Source organism: Bos indicus, chromosome 19 (genome assembly GCF_029378745.1).
Source record: "Bos indicus isolate NIAB-ARS_2022 breed Sahiwal x Tharparkar chromosome 19, NIAB-ARS_B.indTharparkar_mat_pri_1.0, whole genome shotgun sequence".
Lineage (NCBI taxonomy): Eukaryota > Metazoa > Chordata > Mammalia > Artiodactyla > Bovidae > Bos > Bos indicus.
In genome coordinates, this window is record NC_091778.1 from 48,399,066 (window position 1) to 48,413,576 (window position 14,511).

Genomic DNA, 14,511 nt, shown 5'->3' on the forward strand with positions numbered 1-14,511 from the left:
TAGTTTACCTGATTAACCCCATTTGCTATAGTAACTAACATCAATCAGCAGGGTTTTTATGCTCGCTGGATGGCTGGGCCACAGTGGTCCTGTGGTTGCACAGAGCTCGGTCCATGGTTGCATAGAGCTCGGACACAGCCTAGAGCTATAATGTGATAATAAAGCTGGTGTTTTAAAATTTATTTATTGTATTATTATTTTTAAGCTGGTGGATTTTCTTTTTTTAATCAAGGTGGTTTTTAAAGGCTTTTACTCCAAGTGTTGCTTGCTTAGTCACTCATAGTGTCCAGCTCTTTGCGACCCTTGGGACTGTAGTCCTCCAGGCTCCTCTCTCTGTGGGACTTCTCAGGTAAGAATACTGGATTGGGTTGCCCTTTGTTTCTCCAGGGGATCTTCTGACCCAAGTATCGAACCCATGTCTCCTCCATGGCAGGCAGATTCTCTACCTGCTGAGCCATTGGGGAAGTAACATCTCTTATTTGGTGAAATAATTATCCTTCTGCCAACTTGGCTCTCTTGTCTATACCTTGGTGCTTTCCAGTCTAGTAATTCCTCAAATTTGAGGTTTTATAGAATGGAAAGTGAGTTAATTTTCCTTTCCTGTAAGTGTTGTAAGTTCCATATGGAGTTCGCTCAGTTGGAAGAACATCTGTGTTAATCAAACAAACCAAACGTGGAATGGGCCTGAATTGTCCATTTGAATGATTTATCTCTGCAAAGGACAAAACACAGCATGCAAATGGCTACCCGGTTTTAGCAAGAAGGCTAAAAATTATAACGAGTGACTACAGTTCCATTATTTAAATTCAATTTTTAAAAAGATATCCTCAGTTCGATCCATGACAGCATGTATTTGAGATATTTGATGAGTGATCTTATCTGCCCTATTTCCTTCTTAAACAGTTGAATTAAAAACCTAATTCCTACTAAAACACTTCAAAATGAGCAGCTGTTAACTAGGAAGAAACATGAGGTCACTTCTAAGCATGAGATAGGTTTTCCATTCTCAGAGAAGGAAATGTGGGCAAATTTTAATGATGGAGCCTAAGACAGTCATAGGCAAGAAGAACATCAGTGAGCATGTGACCGAACTTCTTCCACACACTTACATTACAGTGGAGAAGCCTGCTCACACGTCTGTTTTCAGCCAATGGAAAGGTAGGAAAGATGCTCTGGGTTATACAGCATCAACCAATATCTGTGGTTACAGCACCAGGAGCGGTAATAGTGCCCACTGCTGCTGGCGGGTCTCTCCCGATCACCCTCAGCCAGAACGAGAATTTTTGCTTGCCCCAGGCGGTGGTGAATCCAGAGGAGCTGGTGAAGAGACTCTTAATTGGGTAGGGTGTTAAGCCATGTTTATCCTTCCTTCACCCGTTCATTGTACCTTTTGCTTTAAAAGCACCAAAGGTAAAAGAAAATTTGGCCAATTAACTAGGAAAAGGAGTTGGGGCTTTGCCTGAAAGGATATCATTTCAGAAGTCAATTTTTTTCTCCAACTTCATTAAAGCTATGAAATATGCCTAGTTAATCTGAGAGCTTCCATTGTCTAAAAATGCATCCAGACTTAACTGGATGGGTGGTTGCAGAACAGGAGCTATTTAGGATTAGGAAGTCATTGTGCTTTTAAACAAATTGCATGCTATTTACGAATTCTTGGGCAGTTAATCTGGATCGTTTCCATTCCATTGCAAGCAGAAGACGGGCCTTTTTGCCTGGCTATCCCAACTTCCACATCAGTTCCTCAGAGGAATCAAGTTTGTCCTACAGATGTTGGCTCTAATGGAGATGAGCCTGAGGGACTCTAAACTTCCGGCTGCATTTATCCCCTCTCTGGATACTATTAAGTCGCTCCTGCCTGAAGCAGAGGACGGGTCTTTGCTTCAAAGGCAGCTAAAGAGTGAATTATTTACCAAGTTGCACAAAGGGGAGGATTTATCAAGGCCCCCCTTGTTTCCCCCCAGAGAGGACAACCACAGAACTAGAAGACTTTATTACTCTCTTTCTCGGCAGTAAATTATGCCATTCAGATGCATTTGAAAGCTTCCCTTCATGCTCTGGATTGAGTCATAAAACTTGATACCTGGGGCCAAATGTCTTTATCCTCCTAGAAGGATGACGAAGGTGAAAGGGCAGCCATTCTAAGCCAGTGCCACACAAAGACAGTGAGCGGGCAGAATGCACGGGCAGTGGAGACCCTTACTCTGCCTACTTCACACCTCTTCAACCTGATGTTCTCCAAAATGAATCTGATCACTAGCGGAAGATCATCAAACCCTCCAAAACCTGAATGAGCCACATGAAAAACACTGGTCTGTCATCAGACCACCTATCTGATTGTTGTCCTTGGTGTGATGCTAGGCTTAAAAAAGCTTGTGAATTTCAAAACAAAACAGAAAACCGTCACTCACCTTTTAGATTTTGTGAATTTCGATAAACCTGCCACTCACCTTTTAGATTTTGTGAATTTCAATAAACCTGCCACTCACCTGGAGGGGGTTTGCTGGGGCCCGCTTTCTCTAATTTCTTGGGAGTCATGGTACTCTTATGTTTCTGCTTGACTGAGGTTTGGTCAATTGCCGGAAGTCTAGAATCGGTCTTACAAGCAGAACTTGTGGCAGATAATCTTGGTTCGGCTTGAGCATCCTCATCAGCAGAACTCTACCAAAAATGAAAGGTCAGATCTGAGTATCAGTGATCAATAGGTCCTCTTTGCTGGGCAGAGGAAAAAGAGACAAGCCAAATGCAGCAACTTCTCAGCAGAGACGTCGGAGTGTCCTGCCTGCTCAATGTGCCCTTTTCGCCAGTCAGATTTTCATGGACTGGGTGTAGCAATTTAGAAATAATAGCAAAGTTAATGAGTCTATTTGGTATGACATTATGAAAAGAATGAATTCCTGACCCTTAAGTAATTGGATGACCAATAAACAGCTCATGTTAAAAGCTGCATATGAAAGCATCCATGCATTTAAACTTCTTGATATTTGTTATTTGAACTACTCCAGCGTGGGTGAGGAAGAACCATTCCTTATGTTAATCATATAGTTGACAATGAAAAGGAAATTTAGAGACGAGTGTTGGGACTGAATAAATGAGACCTCAGTTTAATACTCTCAATTATCGGGTGCAACATAAGATAGATTAATCTTTTAAGAAAGACCCTACTTGTCAGTCTTCTGTAAAGAAGTCAGTATAAATCTATGCATGGACAAATCATGACTCACGTGGTGTCAGAATATCTTAACACAGCCTTACAGACGCAATGAAATCTGCCTGCAGTGCAGGAGACCTGAGTTTGATCTCTGGGTTGGGAAGATCCCCTGGAGAAGGGAATGGCTACCCACACCAATATTCTTGCCTGAGAATTCCATGGACAGAGGAGCCTGGTGGGCTGTAGTCCAAGGGGTGGCAAAAGAACTGGACACAACTGAGCAATTATCATACTTGGCCACACTTAGAGTGAAAAAAAATACATAATCAGGAGAAACTTGGTCTTGAAGGTGATTTAAGTCCTACCTTACGGTCTTAGGTCCTGGTGTTCATATGATTTGATAGGTGATATGCTCCATGGCAAATAAAACCAAAGGATTGCCTCCCCTCCTCCCAGGGAAAGGGTCACTAAATACTCCTGCATTGCACAACGGTCTGTACTGGCAAGTCCTCTGAAAATGTATTCCTCTGTCGACACAGAGTGCTAAATTAATGCCCCCACGCCTCTCCAGTGGTGGCAATTTGTATTGATCTTGCTCCCTGTTCTCGCTGACAGTTGTGGCATTTTCATTTCAAGCCACCTGACTCAGGAAAATACTCTGAATAGCTTTGAATTATTGGGTGCAACGTAAGACAAACTCAGCTCTCAAAAAAGTCCCCTACCTGTCAGTCTTCTACAGGGAAGTCAGTACAAATCTACAGGTGGACAGATCATTCTTCTCTGGATTATAAATCATGTTTGGTAACTTAGAGCCTGGCGACAGCCTTCCAACAAATAATTATTGTTTCTCTCTGCATTTTCAGAAAACAGACCACCCTCAGATAAAGGGACGAGAAGAAGGAAAGGACATAATGAGTTGCTTGTTCTCCCTTTTCCCTTGTGAATCTGGAATTTAATAGAAATCCTTGATAATGATTCTGAAATGTCAAAGATGAAACATGGGGTCATTTCTGGGCATGAGATACGCTTCCCATTCTCAGAGAAGGAAATGTGGGCAAATTTTAATGATAGTGCCTAAGACGGTCATAGGCAAGAAGAACATCAGTGAGCACGTGACCAAACTTCCACACACTTACATTAGTGAATGGAGAAGCCTGCTCACACATCTATTTTCAGCCAATGGAAAGGTAGGAAAGATGCTCTGGGCTAAGACGACCAGTATCCATGGTTACAGCATCAAGAGCAGTTAATAGTGCCCACTGCTGCTGGTGGGTCTCTCCTCATCACCCTCAGCCAGAACGAGAATTTTTGCTTGCCCCAGGCGGTGGTGAATCCAGAGGAGTTGGTGAAGAGACTCTTAATTGGGTGGGGTGTTAAGCCATGTTTATCCTTCCTTCCCCCATTCATTTGTACCTCTTGCTTTAACAGCACCAAACGTGAAAGAAAGTTTGGCCAGTTAAACCATGCCTAAAAGAGTTGGACACAACTTAGCAACTAAGCAACAAACAACAACAAAATTATGTTTGGAATCATGCATTTGCCTTTCAAATACATCTTTCTCTGGTTCCTGGTTCTATCAACCTGACTTCCAGTTGTGAATCCCTCTTTTTTTCTTTTTTTTTTTTAACTTTTTATTTTATATTGGAATATAGCTGATAGTTTCAGGTGGACAGCAAAGGAACTCAGTCATACATATTACGAGTATGATAATCACTCTTGGGTCCAGAAATTACAGCTGAAAGTGAGTGTTTTGTCAGCTGGAAACTAAAACCACAATGGAAAGAACTAGAATACTTATAAATGCAGTGCTGAGTCTTTTCCTGCTTGCTTCATTGACTAATCTTAAGCCAATCACTTCAACATTTTGTGTTTTCATTTGTGTCTTGTCACGTACTCAGCCATTCTCATGCATCCTCTCTCGGGCAAGCCCATTATATTATCCAAGGAGGACGAGCCTTGGGTGAAAGAAGTTGTACTAACTCATTCTGGCAATAAAATGTAAGATTAATATATAAGACTCTGTAGCCCAGCATGCTGGGAGTGAATCCTCACTGTCACACATAGTGACTGCGTGACATAGGGTTAGTTTTAGTTCATCTCTTTGCCTCTCAGGCTTTCTCATGTGTGAACAATAGTCCCTTCCTTTTGGTGGTTCTGTGAGGATGAAATGAGTTAAGATATGTTTGTTGCACTTAGAACACTGAGGAAGTGCCCTGTAAGCGTTGGCTTTTGCAATTAGCCATTCATGTTAAGCCGTTTAAACAATTAACTAGCTAACTACTGAACATTAACTGCTTGCTGTTGAAACCAAAACCGTAAGCCCCTCTGAGAAATTCTAATGGGTTTTCACATATTTCAAAGAGCAATGGACAGCAAGGTGTGGCAAGTCCTATACCAGACTCTTGATTTCTTCCAAAGGCTGTATAATTTATGATTGTGACATAAATAGCCAGTTGACATTTATCTAGCCTTAAGAAAAATATGGTACAATTTCCCTTTCAGACAATAAAGCTCTAATGGAAAATATTTAACATTGAAAGATTATCAGATGATAATAATTAAATTATACTGATTTAAAGCTGATTTTAAAAGTGTCTCCTCCTCTTGCAATTTTAAAGAGCAATTACAATTTTCATTTCTTCTCCCTTGTATTCCTATGTTGAAATGTCACACGGAGGTGGAGGCAACAGCACATTGCTATTCCTTTAAGAGGAAGAAAACTAGCTCTGTCTTTCAAAATCAAAGCCTGAAACATGGAACACAAACAAACAAACAAAACTGAAAAGCCTAGACTATATAATACATGTGTAGACATTAGATTCTCTCTTGGTAGTTTGAAAAGAGTCCTAAGAAAACCATGTTAATTAAAGAAACTATTGTTGAAATTAATTTGTATATAGGGTATTATGATTTTTGTAATTAACATTTTTCAAAGATTCCCCAGCTTGCTCTTTGGGCATCGTCCATAATAAAGTTGAGATATTACCTTAGTCAGAGCTAGAATCTCTCAAAAGTTCAGAAAGGGGCTTCCCTGGTGATCCAGTGGCTAAGATTCCATGCTCCCAATGCCGGGGGCCAGGGTTCAATCCCTGGTCAGAGAACTAGATTTTACATGCTGCAACTAAGAGTTTGCATGCTGCAAGTAAGACCCATCACAGCCAAATAAATAATATAAAAAATTCTAAATCAAACCAATTTAAAAAAAAAGAAAGAAAAAAAGTTCAGAGAAAAACTCATACAGGAAAAAGGAGGAATTTACCTTAGGGTATGGAAGTGGCACTGAGCACTGAAGTAGGACTTTGAAACATTATAATGGTTCTGGTTAGACCTTCTGGAAGGTGGAGACCCAAGAGTTGGGAAGTGGGATACATTTTCTCAGGGATGTGAGAGTGACTAGATCTCTAGACAAGGACCTACTGATGTTGAGTCTGAAACAGCAAGGTGACACTGAACAGAGATGATCAGAAGGGCAAGGAGACAGAAGTCATCAGGAACAGAAAGGATCAAGTCATTTTCCAGCTCTTGCCTGATGGCTCATTTCTAAGACCTAAGGAGCTGGTTCTCAACTGGTATGCCACCTCCCTCCTTCCCTCCCATTGCTGAATTCTGATTGATGTGTGCAAATCCCATTGTAGCCAGTGTCATGTGATGGATGAGCTGAGTGGATCTTATGACCTAGTGTAGAGATCAGGACATGACTTGCTGTGAATAAGAAAACAGGCAAAGAACAGTGTCAGGCTGGTGCCAGAGAAAGGCAGTGTGCTCATTACATTTGAAATAAAGCATTCTCATGAGATTGTGAAAGAGAAGGATCAAGGTCGTGAAACTCGACACTCAAACAGTAAGGATACAGGAAGGGTGGCCAGGGGACTGTGGGTGCAAACGTGTGTCTTCCGAGCGTTGTCCCCAAAGTCCACATTCCTACTGTGCCTCAAACACAAAAACTGCCTTTGAAAATTGAGGGCAGCTTGTATAAATATAGCACTGGCCAAGAAGTTCATTCCGGTTTTTCTATTACATCATATGGGAAACCCCAAATGAACTTTTTGGCCAACCCAATAGCATTCTGGACAGGATGCGTACCTTTATGAATTAAAGAAATATAAAGTTAGCAGGTTCTATGCAGTCTCATAAAGCTGGCTAAATGTTTTCTCTTCTAGGGGGAAAAAAACTGTCAGGGCAGCAATCCCTGGGTTGGGAAGATCCCCTGGAGAAGGGAATAGCAACTCACTTCAGTATTCTTGCCTGGAAAATCCCATGGACAGAGGATCCCGGTGGGCTACAGTCCATGGGGTCATAAGAGTTGGACACGACTTAACAGCTAAACCACCACCAAGGGCAGAAAAGTGCTTCCCGTGTGCAGGACGATTTTGAAATTGCTTACCAGGACTGTAAACTTGAACAACAGTAAAGAATAGATTAGTAATTTTGGGGGGGGTGGGATTTGAACTTGGGTATCACTCACCTAAATCCCACCGCTTCTTCACCCCGTTTGTGTCTCCTACCTGAAGACGTGGCTGCCAGGTGGGGTTGGACGAGATCAGACTCAGCAGGAGAAGCTTTTGGGAGTCAGCTGGGCTGTCATGTACATGAATTTCATGAGCCGTTGTCTTCACCAACAACAGCTATAGAGAATATGCTCCTGTCTGCCATCTTTTCTGATTCTCATGCTAGCAATTTAGAATGATCCTGTCTGAGACACTGACCTGAGAGCAACAGTGGCCTTAGGGGTTAACGTCTTCATAATCTTTGATCACCTTTGGGGCTGCTCTCTGAAGGAGAGGCATTGTTGGTCTTTAGTAGAACCTGCTTCTTGTTTACGAGACATCCCCCTGGGGAAGGGCCTCTGGGTGAAAGCTTTGCAAGCTACTGAAATGGCAAACGTGACCTGTTTTATGACACTTGCTAGTATTTCTTAAACGCAGCTGAATCCCTCATGGGAAATGAAATCATGGTTGGTTTACATGGGTGGTAACCATACATGTTCATGCTTGGGGGACAAACGAATGTAGTGTTCTGTGAGATGGAGTTCTGAGAAAGTGGCATGTGGCCAGGAAATTGTTGGATTTAAAAAATTTGAACATTCCAATATAGTGTTCTGTAGCACACTGAGACTGCCCTCTGTGAGAGGAGCATCTGAAGAATGTGAAAGATGGCGCTTAAGTGGAGGTCATCCATGAAAAATACCTCCTACTCGAAACAATAAGTCATAAAACATTTAATTGAAAAACATCGTATGTACCTACTGTGTCTTCAGCCCCCACATACAAATAAGGTATTTGCAGTGTGTGTGTGTGCTCAGTCATGTCCAGCCCTTTGCAACTCCATGGACTGCCAGGCTCTTCGGCCCATGGGATTTCCCAGGCAAGAATACTGGAGTAGGTTGCCATTTCCTCCTCCAGGGGATCTTCCCAACCCAGGGATTGAACCTGTATCTCTTCTATCTCTTGCATTGGCAGGTGGATTCTTTGCCACTGCTCCATCTGGAAAGCCCATGCTTGCAATGGGAGAGGCACAGTACTAGCTGTACTAGCAAAACTATGTTTAGTTAAGTGATAAATTGGGTGGTACCAATTCTAAATTTCAGAGGCCTGCACAGCAAAAAAAGAAAAAAAGAACACGAGAAGTTAAGGGATGCTTCATGGAGGAGGTGGTATTTTCTAGGTGGTATTTGCTATGAAAGACTGATAGGAACTGGCTTTGGCTGGAGTCAGCACAGGAGCCAAAGTGTGGATGGAGTGACATGCGTGGTGTGATTCTCAGTGAGGCACGTGGCCAGAACAGAGGGCGTGGGGAACAGAGGTAAGAAATATAGCCGGCTGGCACAGTGCCCCACACATCGTGGGGGTCTCTGAGATTCAAGCAAAGGATGGAGAATCAATGCATTGGAGAATAGGGTCCAACTGAAGGTTTCTGAGTTGAAAGCTGTCATTTTAATGTGGTATTTGTGGTATTTAAGATTAGCTTGTATGTTTCTTTCAGGGAGAAAAAAATGAAGCATCCAGCCAATTTGCCAGTGAAATGATGTTTTTGTAGTTTCAATGGCTTATTTTCATAAAATGTAAGTCTTTCCTTTATTGCAAGAAAAATGCATGTTCATAATGGAAAACTAAAGACAAAGAGAGAAATTTTGAAGCATTCAAAGCTCCATTAACCTTGGAATAAAAACTGAAAATCGCTTGGTCTGTGTTGTTTCAGACCCCTTTTTAATGACTCTGTTGGAGACTGCTAGCTTTCCACTGAAATCTCTGCTCAAGTGATGAGAGCTGCAGCTGGGATGTGCCACCCACCTCGAACTCAATGACTCAGTTTCCCCTGCAACGAGGTGTTGCCCTGGGAGGAAAGACTCCCTAATGGGGTGGAAGTGGGAGTGATGTGTGCAGCATACTTCAGAGATCATCTGTGGCCCTGCACCTCAGCTGGAAAGGCAACAGCTTTGAAAGTCATGTGTTAATCAGAAACATCACAGGCCTGAATCCCTGTGAGTCCTAGTGGAGGAGAGATGCCTTCTGATCTGGTTCAGCCAACCTGGGCCATCATAGGTGTAAGAGATAAACCTCTGTCTTGATTGAGTCATCACATTTTTGGTCCCTTTGTTATAGCAGCTAACATTACCCTACACATATGTTTATGTATCTGCATAAATGTTTCTTCTCACAGCCATAGAATTGAACCATACTTTACATTGTCACTTAACAATACATTGCATCCATAGATACCTTTCTACAATTTTTTCAACCTTATTTTTAAAAATTTCAAATCTATGGAGAAGTTGAAAGAACAATAGAAATAACATCCATTACCCTTCACCTTGCCAATTTGTTTTCTCTCTCTCTATATATATATATATAATTAATATATATATTCTTTTTCTGAACAATTTAAAAGTGACTGGACTTCATGATACTCTTACCCCTAAATACTTCAACACGCATCTCCTTTCAAAATAGCCATTCTCCTACAAAGCCACAATACTGTTATCCTACCCAAGAGAATTTAATAGTTCCATAACATCACCTAATATGTAGAGCATCTTCAAACCAAACTGTCACCAAAATGTTTGTTCCGATCTACCATCCAATGAAGATCCACCAGTTGCATGCGCACTTGTTACGTCTCTTTAATTCTCGGCCCTTTTCATGATTTTTTCTGTTTGAAAAGTCTCAGCCTCGTAGAAGGTTGTGTGTTTTGGATTTGTAAGCTTTCTCATAATAAAACTGGGGGCTAATCATTTTGGGTAAGAATATTGCATAGGTGGTGATATCCATCTTTGTAACATCACCTCAGCACAAAACAACACTATTTGGTCTCTAGGGTAAGGAGCTGACTGCTAGATTTCTGACTGCTAGATTTTTTTTTTAATATTATTTTTTAATATAAAAGTGCATTTTTCCCTTTTGTAATTAGTAGGTAATCTATCAGATGATTCTTTGACACTAAATAGCCTATTCATTACACATTTTATTCAATAATTTTAGCATCTTTTGATGTGCTTTGACTGAATTGATAATTACATCAAAGTAGCAAAATGATGATTTTTCTATCATTTCTTCTACAATTACTGGCTGGTATTCTTCTCTAAAGAAGAACTTTCCTTTCCTCCCTTCTTGTTTGTTTACTTGTTTGTTATCATCATTGTGGTCTCACGGGCATATTTTATTTAATTATCTCATCACATTTTTTGAGGCTCAAATTATACTAGCAGTGGTGAATGGGAATTCATTCTAGTCTGCTGTTGACTTGAATCTCTGAGCACTTCTTCGCTTTCGGGTACAGTAAAATTTCGTAGCCTAACTGTGGACTTTACCTGGCTCAGACCTAGAATCAGTTGTTTTCCCAGTAAGCTCTGGTTCCTTCTAGTTTAGAAAGCTTTTTAGAAATCAATATCTGCTTGCTATGTGCATTCATTGCAAATAGAGGGACAGTGTTCCTAAGTCTTTTTGGTGAAATTAATTAGAAATATGTATTTTAAAAATTATGAGCTCGCAGAAATATTTAAAGTTAAAATTAAATATTTTATGGGGTTTTCCCTTCCTTTCTTTTATTTTCTCTCTCATATTTAAAATCTTTATTCCTCAGTCATATTAAAACATTTATTAATTTTTTACTCTGCAATACACAGGAAATAATTTCAGAATCACAATACAAATGTTACTCTAACAAACCACTAAGTAAAGTTTATTCTTTCTTAACAGTTCTCTTTGTCTTTACAATATATTCACATTGTACGGCTCTGTCGTAATTATTTCTGTTGGTCATTTAGGTTGCTTCCAGCTTTTTCTGTGGTAAATGATGCTATGATGAATATTCTTATGTATTCATGCACATCATCAATTATTTCTTTATTCCTGAAGTGGGAATTTATATTGGTAGATTAACAGTATCACAAAGATTTACAAATTTTTGTTCCCAAACTGTATTAATTAACTGTATTAATGAAATGCTGTATTAATTTACATTTCCAGATGTACCTGCCAGATTCTACAAATATTCTCCAACTGCATATTATCTTTTAGAAAGAATCTTTGTTATCTTGGGAAAATATTGTAATTTGTAACTTGTATGTAATTTTAATTTAATTATTGAATAGGTTCATTTATTTAGCTCATCTGTTTAGAATCTATATTCCACCTATTTCTAAAAAGGGTCTGAAATGACTTAAAAGCTAAACTGAAAAGAGTGTAAAAAAATGGGAAAAGGCAAAACTAATTTATGGTGAAAACATGCAGAATAGTGGTTGCCTCTGAGGGATGGGGCAGGAATTGACTGGAAAGGGGCATGGGATAATGGAAATTCAGTGGGGGTCAGGTTATATGGTTACAAGCATTTATCAAAACTCATGAAATACTACTCTTAAAATCTGTATAAGTCACTGCAGGTAATTTTTACCTCTAAAATTTAAAAAATGGGAAAAAATAGAACAAATCAAATCACAAAAACCGTAAACAAATATTCAACTCTGGCTAATGATGTATGTACGTGTTAGTCGTTCAGTCGTGTCTGACTCTTTATGACCCCATGGACTGTAGCCCACCAGTCTCCTCTGTCCATGGAACTCTCCAGGCAAGAATACTGGAGTGGGCTGCCATTCCTTTTTCCAGAACGATGTATTGGGTTGGCCAAAAAGTTCGTTTGGGTTTTTCCATAACATCTTACGCTCAAGTTTTTTTCAGGGGTAAGTAGGTAGAGTACTGTTGTTTGCAACTTACTTTGAAATGCACCAAAACACACGATGTCTCAACGGATGGATAAGGGGCTAGATACGTGATAAAACAAGTACAGCAAAGTGTCAGCACTGTGGTATCGAGGTGGTGGGGATGTGGATATTCATAGTACAGTTCTGTCAGCTTTTCTGTGTGTTTAGAAGCTCTTGGTAAAATACTGGAGGGAGATGGAGCAGCACTAGAGATGTAGAAGTGCAGGTGTTTTCAGGGCTGCTGGGATAAACGAGGTACTTTTGGGGAATGCTGCTGGTCTTCGATTGTATGGTTCATCATAGACATTCGTTTCTTTAGATTAAAAAGTCTTAGCCGGGACTTCTTTGGTGGTCCGGTGGTTAAGAATCCACCTTCCAAGGCAGGGGACACAGGTTCGATCCCTGGTCTGGGAAGATCCCACAGGCCACAGAGCAACCAAGCCCCCACCCTGCAACTCGGAAGCCCATGAGCCACAACTAGAGAACATGGATGCCGCAATGAAGGGTCCCTCACGATGCAACAAAGATCAGTAAGTTAGGCCCAGCACAGCCAGATAAATAAATAAATATTAAAAAAACAATCTTTCTCTTCATGATATCATCAAGTAACAATGAGAGATCAGTGATCAACTCAGTAAAGTCAATGTAAGATAAATTTTAAAAGAAATTTCTTATCTCACACTTGGTGCTTTAGGATGAGCATACAGTTACACAAACAGGGACCTCCAATGGAAAAGGCAACATAGCTACTTCTGTTGGGAATATGAGAATAAGGACTCAAAGACTGCCCTTACAGAGCTGACAGGGACTTCCCTGGTGGTCTGGTGGTTATGACTCTACATGTCTATGGCAGGGGGCATGAGTTCGATCCCTGGTTGGTGAACTAAGATCTTACATGCTGTGTGGTGCAGCCAGGAGAAAAAAAAAAAGAACGAAGGGCCAGGCTGGGAACTTTAGCACTGGGCCTGTTGATGGGCAGCCAGAGTGAAGTGGGTTACATTGTGAATAGGAAGTGCATCTTATTTTATGCATTTGAAAATATTATTGTGAGAAGAAGATGCAAAGAAGTCATCGTTGTTGCCTAAGAAGCCTGTGACAGAAAACCAGGATTAACTCCCAGGTGTAGAGTGAGAAGAGAAGCAAGCCTGGAAGAATCCCAGGACTGGAGAAGGGAGGAGCAGAAGCCAGGAGAGAATCAGGAGACTGTGGCTTCGTAGAAGCTCAGGGACACAGCATTTCAAGAAGTGTGGAGTGGCCAGATGAGTCAGAGCTGCCGAGAGGTCGAGCACAGTGAGGACCACAGGAGCCCTTCTGCACCACAGAAGTGGAAGGCATATGATCAAGAGCCATTTCTGTGGAATGATGTGCATGGCAGCCAGGTTGGAGTGGGTTGCATTGTGAGTAAGAGGTGGGGAAACAGAGTCAATCAGAGTAAATGATTCTCCTAAGAACCTTGACTGTGAGGGAGAAGAAATAAGTGGAGGGGATGTGGACTCAAGGAAGGTCTGTTCTGCTCAAGTTTTAGACAGGAAGCTTGGTGTTAGTTGCTCAGTTGTGTCTGACCCTTTGTGACCCCCTGGACTGTAGCCCTCCAGGCTCCTCTGTTCATGGGATTTCCCAGGCAAGAATTCTGGAGTGGGTTGCCATTTCCTCCTCCAGAGGATCGTCCTGACCCAGGGATCCAACCCAGATCTCCCACACTGCAGGCAGATTCTTTACCATCTGAGCCACCAGGGAAGCCCTGAGAGCTTAGGTCATGATTAAACACAGATGGGAAGGCTCTGGTACAGAGGTGGGAGGTGCAGGAATGGAAGGGACTATGGATGGAGTGAGGAGAGAGCTAGGAGGTGGGCTCCTGAGCAGAGGTGGGGAGGTTGATGACTGGATGGCAATGAGGGGAGGGCGGTGCAGTTTTCAGTGGCTTGGGTGCAGCCACAGAGACCATGGATGAGCAGGATTTTGTCAGAGAGGTATGGAAACAGAACAAAGGGCAAGGCAACGTAAAGAGGATCAAACACAGAACACAGTCTGCTTGGGAAGGGAAGTTTACCTAGAGGGGGCAATAAGAGGGCAAAGGGAGAGGAACCAGTGAACCAGAGGTTCCCCGTGGGAAGAAGTGTCACAGTAGAAGTGGTTGAGCAGAAGAGCAGGAAGGCTGGTGGTG

The 14,511-nt window shown here is 41.5% G+C and overlaps 1 protein-coding gene across 9 annotated transcripts in view; it reads right to left on the reverse strand.

The window, feature by feature from the left end:
* Nucleotides 1-14,511, reverse strand: part of MARCHF10 (membrane associated ring-CH-type finger 10) — a 103,838-nt gene that overhangs the window by 52,091 nt on the left and 37,236 nt on the right. For all 9 annotated transcript variants that reach the window (XR_011562105.1, XR_011562104.1, XM_070773728.1 and 6 more), the window contains exon 4: nucleotides 2,490-2,661. Coding sequence is in view for 7 of the 9 variants with exons in the window: in XM_070773728.1 (XP_070629829.1) it covers nucleotides 2,490-2,661 (172 nt within the window). In the remaining 2 variants the exon portion in view is untranslated. The remainder of the gene's footprint in view (nucleotides 1-2,489; nucleotides 2,662-14,511) is intronic.